The sequence below is a fragment of the Varroa jacobsoni genome, unplaced genomic scaffold (assembly GCF_002532875.2).
Source record: "Varroa jacobsoni isolate VJ856 unplaced genomic scaffold, vjacob_1.0 scaffold_1295, whole genome shotgun sequence".
NCBI lineage: Eukaryota > Metazoa > Arthropoda > Arachnida > Mesostigmata > Varroidae > Varroa > Varroa jacobsoni.
The window spans coordinates 21445-33790 of NW_019214197.1; the positions used below are offsets into that span (position 1 = coordinate 21445).

Consider the following 12346-nt stretch of genomic DNA (forward strand, 5'->3'; position numbering starts at 1 on the left):
CACCATTTCGATATGCTAACAATAACCATTTGCCAACATTGAAGTTAAAACTGTTTATGGCTACATGTTCATGACGCCATAGCAACGTACTGCAACTAATACGTCATAAAAATCAACGTACAATGTTCCCGACTCATGGCCGCGAGAAAATGGATACCGCGTATCAGAGAAGCCGTTTTTTTTTTTTTTTTTTTTTATCATCAATTACAGAAATTTGTTTTTCAGAAAAAGGCCTGCATAGCATGATTTTTGATGGTATATTCGATGGTTCTGCAGTTCATCATTCTTAAGTACATAAGAGTAAATATCTACACGAAACGACTTACATAATGATACCCAGAAATCAAATGTGTACTGCAATTAACTTCTAAATTGAATTGATTAATGTCCACTACTATTGGAGTTCAACATTCAAACAAAAGTAGACTTTTTTTTTTATTTTATGTTTCTTTTTTATCGTAAATTGTGTGAGAAGTTTAATGTCGCTAAGTTCCTTTAGATATACAGCAATAACACTATTCTTTTTCAGTCGCTAAACTTCACTCTTCAAAAAACCGCTAATTGCTTGGCGATATCTGCAAAGGAATCGATAAGAACTAATTACGGCACGGGTTGAACGATAGTTTTCCCATATGTCAGTCAAGTGGATCAGACCGGATGTAAATGGGTTTTGTAGCTACTAGCACTCCGGGGAACTGGCAAGCGCGATCAAGTTAAGAATCAAGGAATACTTGGTTTAACTTAAGCCAAATCGATCAATAAAATCAAGGAGTACTACGGTGATTCGGTGAATTGAAACAGAAATGCTTTTCTTTTTTATCCGTTTTTTAAACCAAAGAACGCCATCGACACTTCTTTTGTGATAGGCCCGTCATTCAATCGAAACCCTCAATGGTTCGAAGCTATCGTATAGTTGTCAGCTCGTCTGTCGCTACCGAATTCTGTAATTCTTTTAGGAGAAACATAGTGCTTCTAGTAGCAGAAAAAGAGTTACAATAGGACTACCGTTTTCGCCTCCTATTAGTTAAAATTACTAACCGGGTCCAGAAAATTCTGCTGATTTTTGCCTTTAGATACTGAGACAAAAGGCAGCAGGAACTACTTCTCTAACCTAGTACATATAGGGAAGAGGTAGCTATCATGCAATAACAGAATGTTTGAAAAACTTAATTACCAATGATGGCAATACGATGGACCGAAGCTAATCCGACAACTGTGCGATCCTCCATGCGGAAGCCATTCGTCAGCAAGTCGCTGTACGAGCTTGGCGTGATGTCCTCGTTTTAAAGCAACGACATACTGGTTTACTATCTCAGTTGTCGCGGTTAGGACCGGAAGGCTCTCAGATAGGTCAGCGAGCTGCTTTTCGAGTTGGTTTAAACTATCTCCATGCATGCATGCATGCATGCATGATGGCAGAATAATGACTTTAGCAAAGCTGCGCACGCTGATTACTCGGTCCTACTATAACGCCTCTAAAAATATAATGAAGTTTTTTAGGTTTACCTATTATATGTTTGTAGAGGTCTAAAAAAGGGAAGCTGTTTTAAACTATAGAGAAAAAAAGATTACGTTGTGAGAGGCAAACTATTAAAATATTTTGCCGTCTATATAGAAAAAGTTTTTTTTTTGCAAATTCGTTTTTAGTACGCCTCACTGAGGGCGTTTACGAAAGCTAACCAGTATTGCATTTCGAGATGTAAGTTTCTAGTGGATATATCATACCATTTTAGAAAAAGAAAATCAAGTACACAATAGATGGTTAAAATATTAGTTAACGAGTCGTACGGGCCGTATACACTATTATCTCATCTATGCATCCGCTCAGGCGGACCTGGCACGATGAGGTCCTAAAATTTTGGGTTACCACTGATCGAGTTTCCGTCTGTCTGTAGGTGCACGACATCTCTTGAGCTACAATATTTAGCAAAGTAACTGTTTTATCTATCATTACAGCGCACGTTTTCGTCTCATGGTACTGTTATTGTCGTCATTGGTTGTTGTTGTTGGAACCATTCAATTTTTTTGCGGAGTGTTCTTGCTTGGCGATATACATCTCCGCCGCACCGTATTCCCACTACGCGTAGTTTGCCTCGACGTATTCTTGTTCTTCGTGTGTTCATATCGTCTCTTCCACTATATTGTATCCCTATGTAGAAACGTGCTGGTGATCGGTGCAGCCCTCATCTGCGCTGTATCCTCACTCTGCGCATGTCGTACTCCCATAAGTTTCTTCGGCATATGTGGCTTTTGCAGGCGATTTTTCATCATAAACAGCTTCGACAGAAGTCCCTTCTTTATCAACTACTTCCAGAACTGGTTCTTTGTCCTAAACAATTTCCGCAAGTGCCTCTTTTGCGTACATTAACTCGGAAGGTGCTTCTACGGCATAGAATTCCTCCGCACATGTCTGTTCTTCTGTATAAACAGTTTCGCCAGGCTCGAATTTGCCTTTAACAAGAATTTGTTCAGCACAAGTTCGCGTAACATTAGTGACCTTGCAAGGTGTCCCTTCCTGGCACGCGCCTTCAACCCACATCTTATCAATATAAACATTCTCTAAGGACTTGTTCTGTCCTAGATAGGCACCATTCTGTTCTATCTCCTGAGCATGTTTTTCCGTTTTTTGCATATGTAGAATCCATTATGTATTCCTGCTTTGCTAAGAAAGATTGGGCACTGACCGTTTGTTCGAATATCTATGCTGTCTGAGTTGTGTTATATTCATTAGTTGTGCTAAATAACCCCGGTGAAAGATCCGAATCTGGATGACCGTTTACGCAGGTTTTGGGGTGTCGGAAACGAGTCGAGTGACGGTTACCTTCCACAACAGAGCATTCGTGATAAAAAAAAATAGCGAACAGTTATCCGATTCAGACGAAACGAGCGCGAACAAAAAAGCAATTCAAGAACACCTACATATCATGCATTTGTATTTTTACGCCGTTCAAATAATTCCATTTTCAATCATGAGCCAGCATGTGTTATCCCAGATTAATAACGTGATCTATATAGCAAACGGCCTATGTTTTTTCACAGGATTCACTATCACCTTTATAAATTGCACTGGCTCTCCGGCAGCATAAGAAATACGAGATTTCCTGTAATAGACAATGGCGATTACCTGTATTAGTGGCCCTTTCAGTGACTAACAGGTTACGTAACGCAGAGCTGATTTCGTTCTCACCGGTGTACATTATTTTTCCAATAATTTCCACATCCAACCTGGACAAGATGCTTGCATTCTCGCCGTCCCGTCCCTACAGATTAAACAAAAGAGTCCATTATTTGTTTACAACGAAACACCAAATGAGCATATTAACTTAGTGCAAATATCAATGGCGGACTGAAATAAACACATACTGATAGCTCTCCATAATGGTGCAGTTGTAACAAATTTCCCTAGTAGACATAAGGACATGTAAGGTCATATGCTGGCTTAAACACACGATTCACCTTATGCTGGAAGTAGTCAGCTGGCTAAAGCAGCTCCTAACAAGAATACAGGACGCAAAAATGGAAACATTTATCTAAGCACATACAACAATTTTTACCTACATGAGATCATAAGATGAAAATGCTAACTAAAATACAGTTCATTGAAGTCGCTTATTTGACAAATAGTCCAAGGACTTCCTACGCTTGCAGTCCGCTTTATTTTGTAACGGTTTGAGCCCCTGAAGAGAACCGACCTTCCTCCCAAACAGGCAGTTCCGCCTGCGACGTGATGGCGACCAATTTCGAAGATGTGGGTAGCGGCCGCCATGAGGCCATGTTGACCACTTGTAGTTACGTCGTGAGCTGTTACTAAGAGTTAAAAGAAGTTTAGGAAATAACTTAGCTGCAGCTACGTATATAACACGGGTCTTCATCGTTGTAAATACGTTCTAGCTATTTCGACATCGGTCCTGTAACGGTGCCTGGTAGCGTATTTGCTTGTTGCACTCAGAGACACCTGGTCCAGGTTCGAAACTGGGCATAAACAGACACAGTTCGTGTTGTGCTGGAAGGATCCGAAAATTGTCGACCTCAAAAGACATGATTGTATACTTCGTTAGAAAAGGAGAGACAAACAAAAAGATCTTTAACAACTCGTTTTTTTAACGAGACAAGCAACCAGATCAATTCATTGGTGGAACCGACCAAGAAAAAGATGGATGACACGTTTCTTCCGCATACAGTCAAAGTGGCCCTTCGCAACAACCCTGAACATCATTCAGTCACAGCAAAATTTAGGACGCCATCACACGTTTGAATTATCCAACGGAAGAGCTATCTTGCGATATTGTCCACGGCTATAAACGAAAGTCCCTGGCTTTCTACTTGAAAAATAATATCAGGCGCATTCTTGTTGTGTATGATATACACGTGTACTTCCAAAGCATTTTGTCGAAGATCACCCATTTCATTAACGACAGTTGCTCTATTGACGATTGGCACAGTCGTTATCTACTTCTTGCCCGGTCCGCGTTCGAGGGCGCTTGTCGGGGCCAAATACGCCGTCTTGTTCATGGGTATATCGAACCTGACACGAATCGCCTGGAGCTTTTTGGTAGCGTGGTCATCCGTAGTTGGTCGGCATTCGAGTGGATCAATGTGCCACAACCAACATACGAAAGCTGGGTCTCCTGGCCGTCATTTGACAGCCATTGAATGCTACATTTGCGCACGTTAACGAAAGACAAACGAAGAGACAACACTGTTAGCAAATGCATGTTTATATATATATATTGCACATGTATCAATAACCAGGTTTGGCATAAACTTTGGTAAATAAAAGCAGAAATTTTTTTTGGGCTTCACAATTAAACCGAGAGACAACATTCTATGGTAATTATTATATGTGATCTTCTCCTATTATGTATAACGTAGTGGAGGGCGTTACAAGTACATACAGAAGCAAACGGAACGGCCAGCCTTCGAACTTTCAATTTCGTCTAATCGTCGAAGTCGTAAAATAAAGCAAGTACAAGTTACCGGGCTCAAGTAACGGCTCTTCGTCATTTCCGTCAGACTCACTTTGAGGCCGCTGCAAAATCGGTGGAGAAAAATCGTCCGCTGTAAGAAGTTCGTCTTAGATAATGTAGGAGATATCACCTTCGATATGGAGGACGTGGCAGCTCTCGACCCGAGGTACCACCCGAGGGCAATGGTACCGATAGCAACATTGAGCACAATTGTCAGAACTGTTGAGTTTTTTTCCTTGGGTAACGCCATGACGAACACGTCTACGAATTGTGTTTGTAGATAGAAGAAAAACGTTACACGAAACACAGCATTTACGAGAGATAAATATAATTACCTTATTACAGACGGCTACCATTGACGCTACCCGCTGCTAAAGGTCCTGTAGCAGGTGACACAGTTAAGGTCGGTGCTGGAAATTTAAAGTCCTACTAGATCCCCGTTATATATCCTCAATTGAACGAAGTTATCTTCATCAGAGAAAAGAATATGCCTACAGACGCAGACCAAGTCACCTTCAACAACTTCAAACAGCCTTCCATAGCAGTTCTATTACACTAACGGTCGTTGGATTTCTCGCAGATTTCGAAATGTTATAGTTTCCGAAAAACAAATCATCATTTATGTGTGGCCGCTGCTGCGGCACGCAGAGGTACGGGCATCATCGACCTGTTCTTAAATGCGGAGATGTCCTGTGGGGCATCCGTCGACGTCAAAATTAATGACGTTCGATGTGCGATATGGATAATATATATATGCTCGTAATGTTTGCTGCAACAAGAAGTTGCACTTGCGAAAATGGCGGTAATTCAAAGAGCCTTTTTTAAATCGGCGGCCCTGACATAACAACTGCATCCGGTTTATATTCGAATACAGATTATCATACGCCAGTACACTTACAGAAGCTCGTAATTCGCAGATTTTCAATGTGGCTGCTTAATTAAACGGTACCGCAATATATAGTTAGTAAGTCAGAAAATATAGAAAAATAAAGTATAAATTCTCATCCAGTGCATTTTATTTGCGCTGAGTCTGGCAAAAAATTCTCATGCTTTACACGGTGCACGTGGCGTGCACACTAGGGTAACAACTTCGTGCTGATGACTGATTTCCCCGTTGTACGTTACTGATGAGATTGAATCCTTAACGGGTGCCGCAAACATCAGAGGCGAAAGCGATGCCGTGTCATCAGTTAGGCAAGATGCTATTAAGCGAACGCAGAACACAGTGGATCAGCTGTTGCTTGAAGATCTGGGTAAAAAAAGTCGACTAATGAAAACAGACAGATTTTTTTTTATATAGAAAGCTTCTATAACAGGCTCTTTTAGTAATAAGTCGATTCTGCTGTACGTCACAAAAGATACTTCCATGTAACGATGTAAAGCTATTCAGAAAATATAGAAAAACAAACAAACTATGCCCGAACGACAAATTTTATTTTCGCCGTTGCTGGGACAAAAATAACAGCAGAAAGCAAAGGACCATAATAGTTTCAACCATATGATTAATTTACATATAAAAATATGTAAAGGTGTTCAGCAATACACTATGGAATAAACACTAAAGAACGGTTATTACGGAACGTAGCGAAACTGTAAGGAGCCGTCAGTGTGGTACAGCCTACAATTAGGTCCATTTATAGCTGGTCCTGCATGCGCTCACGAATGACAAAGGGCCCCGCTGTCGTTCTGGTTCCGAAAACGTTAATTCGACGACGATGATGGAGGTCATGGTGGAAACTCTTTCAGTGAAGCATTATGATGGTATATGTGTTGCGATAAAGATCACATGTCGATTACGTCGTGTTCATTTCTTTTTAGAGCGATGTGGCAAAACCGCATAGAGTGTATACAGAATAACTACGTAATCTAACGTATTCTAGCATACGCAATCGCCACTACATCCTCACTTATAGATCTGTTTATTCAAAATATTACACACTGTAACCATATGAATCTATATGGAACATCTGACAAATAGATGAGAGCGCCAAATAACCATATGCATATTCAAATCGTGTATGTACACGATTAATTACAAAACTGTATATGTATTCCAACTTCTTGCGAAATAAATTATTTTTACGCGGAAGTTTTTAACTGTCGTATATTAGATAAATTTTTATACCAAGAGACTGATCAGGTTAAACAAAAAACGAATGTATGTGAAATACTAAATAAGTAGAGCACAATGTGACCTTACTAGGAATTATTTCTACTAGACTGTTACAGGTGAGTACGGCGAACTTTGAAGTTAAACAACTTTTGAGCTAGCTTGCCTAAAATGATGATCGTTTAGTAAATTCGCCATAGTGCTCTGGCAACTTTTCGATAGTCCTTCACCCATAATATGCGATTCCATGTGTAGCTCATCTATGGCTTCTTGAAAAAAGCAGTAGTGGAATACGTTAGGGTATAGTAAGCCCCGCATTCGCGAACTAAACGAGAGGTCTGGCAAAGCTGACATCAAGCACCTTCGATTGTCATGCCAACGATTTGTGAGGAAAACTCAACATAGTGGACTGCATTCGTTGTCCCATATTCGACGATATTAAAATATAACAGATGCCCCTAGTGCCCGTCACCAGTACTATCAAGGCTTCACGTCCGAATCGGCTCGACACTGCCACCGACTTCAGAACAATGCCATTCATCCACCTGATCTCTCTCTTACTGGCAGTAGAGGCTGAACCATACCTAGTCTATGGCGACCGTTTTATTAATCAAACTTCAAAAATATGGAGCACACCACACGCATTTTCAGCTGGCCTAAAGTCAATTGATGGAGGACCTATTTTTATTTAGTTATGTCTTCCGTGACGTATTACAGGTGAGAATTTCAATCAGACAGCCTTTAGACACCGAGTTCTGCATTCGTGAAACGCCTTCGCGATTACGAAAATATATTTTCATCCTTTGAGTTCTGGGATCTGGTCAACCTCCTCTTCTTCTTGGTTTTCAATACCCCAGTTTATATTCTTAAAAGGTTTACACCAGTAACGCATTGTGTTTTCGCTTTACGCCTCCCTCCTGAATACCTTCATCAATCTTCGATGAATTTCTATACCACTGTGGTTTTCGAGCGAATAAAAATTTAACCACTGAACATTTATTTTATAGGCTAGAACGATTTTTTTTTCCTTCTAAACCCATTTCTCTAAGAGTGATTTCAGCGAAGCCAGCCGAAATCGTCTATAGTTCAAATGTTATTCTATTCCAAAATACGCCGGGATCACTTGCAACAGTCTACTTAATAGTAAACCCTGAGTGAATGGAACTACGGAAAAATACCTAAGCGTAAGTACTCGAGGAAATTAGTTCAGGAATGAGAGTACTAGATAAGTTCGCCTTGAGCCTTACTATCGAATAATGGCTATTCAACGTGTGTAGATACTCTCCCGATACCCAAATAAAATAGTACATACTATATAAAACTTACATTAATACAGTAATTTGTCTCAAGGTAGCACCCTATCCAGGACGGTTTCTAAACTGCGATTAGCTCTAAACGTACTAAAATTATTGATATTACCTTTCTCTAAAACACCCTCTGGTGTCTGAACTCTGGTACTGCAGCCTGGAAGACGTATGAGAACCGGTGTCACCTCATTCTCGCTAATGGATGTAGTTTCGATCTGAACACCGTTTAAAGCGGCTCCTTTTAAAGCTCTATAAGAATTGGCCCCGTTTTTGATACGTAACTTCGACACGTAAAATCTGTCCAGAACAAAACGAACATTCAATGAATCTAGCCAATATGAAAATAATCTAAGGTTTCAAAATCGTCGCAGCTGAAAAGCCTAAACAGCTACATGGGCAAAAAACGTTCACCTGCTAGAAAAACAGGTCGGAGTGGCAGGGCAAAATTGAGATGTACTAAAGAAAATGGTAAAGTGAACAGCTAATAATCGTCCCCGGTTTCCTAGCCATTTAGTGTGGGGCATTGTCGAATTAAAGACAATGCACACCCTGAAAATATTTGATAAGGAGTTCCCTATAAGAAGGCGAATATCTCCCTCATGTCTTCTACAGTGTAAATTGTTTGTTCACGTAAAATGTGTCCTTTCAACGTACCCTAGGTATACCGGCAGTTATTTTTGGGCATATGGGAAGGCATCGCATGAGAAATATTTAATTATGGCTTGCTTTTACGACTCTTTCAAACTCGTATTGTATTTGCAACTGATGAAAAATGCCTTAATACACACAAGTATGCATCTTGATGGTGATCTAGAAAACTTTTGAAACTTTAGCCCTCTGAAAATTCAATGGGATTAGTATAATTCGACATTGAGAAATTTTTCAAACCGTTCAAAAACCAGGATCTTTTGTCTTCAGTTTGCAACGTGAGCATGACTCCATTCCTAGAGCCCGCCTATACCTGAAATTTTAAAGATAAAACACTTTCTAACTTACTTTAAAGTAACTTTTTTATTACTACTGTTTGGAGTCTAGTCGACTATTTATTAAGTAACAAACAAGAAGCGCCTTCATCAAGAGAGACAATATATTTGCGTACTATTGAGACATGCATATCACGCACGCTATAAACAATAACGCTACTTAGGTAAATTACAATACATACAGGATTTCCCAACGGAGATACTGCTATAACTTCAATGCTCGTGCCTCTGCAGGGTGATATCGAAAATGCCGTCGGTATTATATTGAATCGAATTTCCTGTATCCACGTCATAGCCATACAAATCCAGATGCTCCGCTTCCTCGGCGGCTATCTTCCAGTTAGGGAAGATATTAACAACTACTTTTGCCATAGACCATGGCCGTGGCTATAACTATAGAATGAAAGGAAAAGAAGCACTTACTAATAGTCATCATCTACCTAAGAGTTGTTGTCAATTCTCAATAAATAAAAGCTATATAATAGTAAATCCATGACATCAGACAGTGCATGGTAAAGCTACTGTTAAAAACGTCATGCAGCAGAACAATATAATGATCTGAACCCAACTGTAGAATTGTCTTTAAAGGGCACCCGCTTCTCTCATTTATTATATAAGCCGCATAAATGAAGAGTTAATTTAACTTGTAGGACAGGAACCAACTTAGCAATGAAAGCCGACTCTGGAAGTTGCGTGTGGTTAGAAAATAAAAAGAAAAATCAAAGGTTGATTGTAGTAGAAACACGTGTAAGACTTGCATTCATCCCCAAGGTAGTTAACTTTTTTTTTTTTTATCTACTTCCGTTTAACCGCATTTGGTTCTCAATAGTGTCAAGCTCGTATAACCTAGTGCCTTTTTTAGTTCATCCGGCACTAGCGGTATATCGATAAGCACGAACTGCAGCACTATATTGTCAGAAAAACGTATTCGATAGTTACATGACGGTAAAAAAAAGTTGAAAAATCTCATATTGTCCGCTTATTGATGTATGTAGCGAGGGCTTTCCACTTGTTAATCACTAGTCGTAAGTTCCCACTTGATTCCCGAGTAAGATAGAGACACCGTACCTGAACTTAGGTTCATAACGTGATAGAATATAGGTGACGAATATGTCACAATACGTGTATTTATTTTTTGTCCCCTGCTGAAGCAATCTATTATCGAAGTCTGCCTAGACTTCTATAATAATCTTTTAAAATGATATGATTCTACTTGAAGGAGTGTTATGAGCTTTACCATTTTAGATAAGATATGCCGTGATGCGCTATTAGCAATGCACAGCCTGTAAGTAAGTCAACCTTAACGTGTATTTATTAATTAAGAAACTTACTGAGGCCTCAGGGCCATGCAGCGTCTCTAAGATTAAGTGCAACGTTCAATAAAGCAAATAAAGTAAATGTCTCTTCCAAATCAATTTTAAACGGCTGATACCCATTTGCAAAGGCCACCTACGGCCATTTTAAACTTATCATGACGATTGCGCATGAATAGCCGAAACTTTGCACTGTTGGGCGGACGATACATTAAAGCAGTCAACAACGCTGCCAAATTGACGGCTCTAGGCATTGACGTGCACATCCGAAACTGATCTCAAGCCACTGTACTATTAAACTGAATATAAAAAAAAAGCTCAGAACTTCACAAAAAGACGAACTCACACCTAACAACTTCGCTGTATATTGGTGATTCTATAATGTCGCCTATCAACGTACGTCACGCGACGTCTCCTGCAGAAACAGTGCTAGGACCTTACAAAAAAATCAGTAAATGCAAAAAGCAGCTCCTTTTTACGCCTTTGATATGGAGAGGCAGCTGAAATGTCTTATTACTTATCAAATGTACCTGCTTTGTATGACCTTTTTTTTGCACATTACAAGGCTCATTAGACTAATTTGCCTCTCCAGAATTACCAACAACTTCAGAAAAAAGGGGGTACGCATCAAAACTAATGAGGAACGTTCAACAAAACTGCAACCTCTTTATTGTATGCTTCTTATTCTCAAAAAATCCCGCTCAGTTTTCATTCTTATAGAATAAAACGTGAGAAATTGCAAACGCGATATACCGTAAGTGTTCTCAGTTTTTGTTGGGCCATGTTTACGATACATAGAAAAGACGGCCAAAAAATACGCACATACTCACCTTTTTCAAAAAAATTAATTTCACAAAAAACAATTACGAAAAACTTTTTTGACCGTAACATGTGCAATTTTGCGCTTTACGTAGATTTCCTATCGCATTGTCATAAGAAAAGGATTATTCTCTAATACCCCTGAACTGTAAAAATTTTATCGTCGTTGACAGGTGGTAACTGCCCGGTATCACTTGCTTATCAATCAAAATTAATCAGTCGATCATGATTCTGCTTGTTAGTGTTTGTTGTTATGTGCATGTGGTAACATGTTTATCTGCTCTGGCTTAGCGACTTTTGTCTCATTAGCGTTCAACTTTGCCACGTCGATCCAAAGCATGGCGCGAAAGTGCGTCGGAGGTCGCTGACTTCAGTTCCTTAGCAGACGCTTGCATCCGAAAATGTTGACAACAAAAAAAGGCTATAGACGTTAGGTTTTGTGATATCTAATACCTGTTCTGTATTTTTTCGACTTATAGCAAGTTTCCGATGCTTTCTATTTGACATGAACGCTGCTAATTGCTACGCACTGCGCTGCAAATTGCAGTTTACAATAAACCACGTCATAAAGCCGTTCCCTTGCAAGCTACTGATTATGCTCGCGAGGGGACGGCAGATTAACTAAGCCGATATTTAACGCTCTTTTTTTCATCGTTAGATTTTTGCGAACTGATTCTCCAAAGAGAGAGCCGATCCGAATCATTTGAATTTGGCGGGCTTCGTCCGTGGGTGGCTACCCTTTCTCAAATGACCCCTTCTCCGCATGGCACGCCGCCAAGACAACTTGGTTTATCTATATGATATCTGGTCTCTTGCTCAAAAGCCTAACTACAATAATAACAACATC

The 12346-nt window shown here is 39.8% G+C and overlaps 1 protein-coding gene and 1 long non-coding RNA gene across 5 annotated transcripts in view; one reads left to right on the forward strand and one right to left on the reverse strand.

The window, feature by feature from the left end:
• The window catches only part of LOC111268507 (uncharacterized), a 21568-nt gene extending 20913 nt beyond the window's left edge, over nucleotides 1-655 (forward strand). Inside the window, exon 3 of the long non-coding RNA XR_002685270.2 lies at nucleotides 530-655. This is a non-coding gene — a long non-coding RNA (uncharacterized LOC111268507). The remainder of the gene's footprint in view (nucleotides 1-529) is intronic.
• LOC147752370 (uncharacterized) lies at nucleotides 419-11732 on the reverse strand. Of its 4 annotated transcripts, XR_015314245.1 has the most exons (6): nucleotides 11511-11732; nucleotides 9550-9760; nucleotides 9273-9345; nucleotides 3125-3260; nucleotides 1175-2451; nucleotides 419-575 (listed from the first exon to the last, which is right to left on the reverse strand). XR_015314245.1 is itself a non-coding variant. In XM_086971722.1 (4 exons), the coding sequence occupies exons 1-3, from the start codon at nucleotides 5321-5323 to the stop codon at nucleotides 2330-2332; spliced, it is 279 nt and encodes a 92-aa protein (XP_086827848.1). In that variant the 5' UTR covers nucleotides 5324-5779; the 3' UTR covers nucleotides 419-575; nucleotides 1175-2329. The 4 variants fall into 4 exon arrangements, 2 of the variants coding, with proteins under 2 accessions (XP_086827848.1, XP_086827847.1); XM_086971722.1 differs by lacking the exons at nucleotides 9273-9345; nucleotides 9550-9760; nucleotides 11511-11732 and adding an exon at nucleotides 5303-5779; XM_086971721.1 differs by lacking the exons at nucleotides 9273-9345; nucleotides 9550-9760; nucleotides 11511-11732 and adding an exon at nucleotides 3693-4661.
• Between the last annotated feature and the right edge of the window lie 614 nt (nucleotides 11733-12346).

Bases quoted from the DNA above. Each gene is read 5' to 3' on its own strand.
- LOC147752370 (XM_086971721.1), bottom strand. From the start codon at position 3,872: ATGAAGACCCGTGTTATATACGTAGCTGCAGCTAAGTTATTTCCTAAA. The intron at 3,261-3,692 runs GTCGGTTCTCTT...TTTAATCTGTAG, and splicing joins ACTGCCTGTTTGGGAGGAAG to GGACGGGACGGCGAGAATGC. The intron at 2,452-3,124 runs GTAATCGCCATT...TTCTTGTTAAAG, and splicing joins TGAAAGGGCCACTAATACAG to GCAAATTCGAGCCTGGCGAA.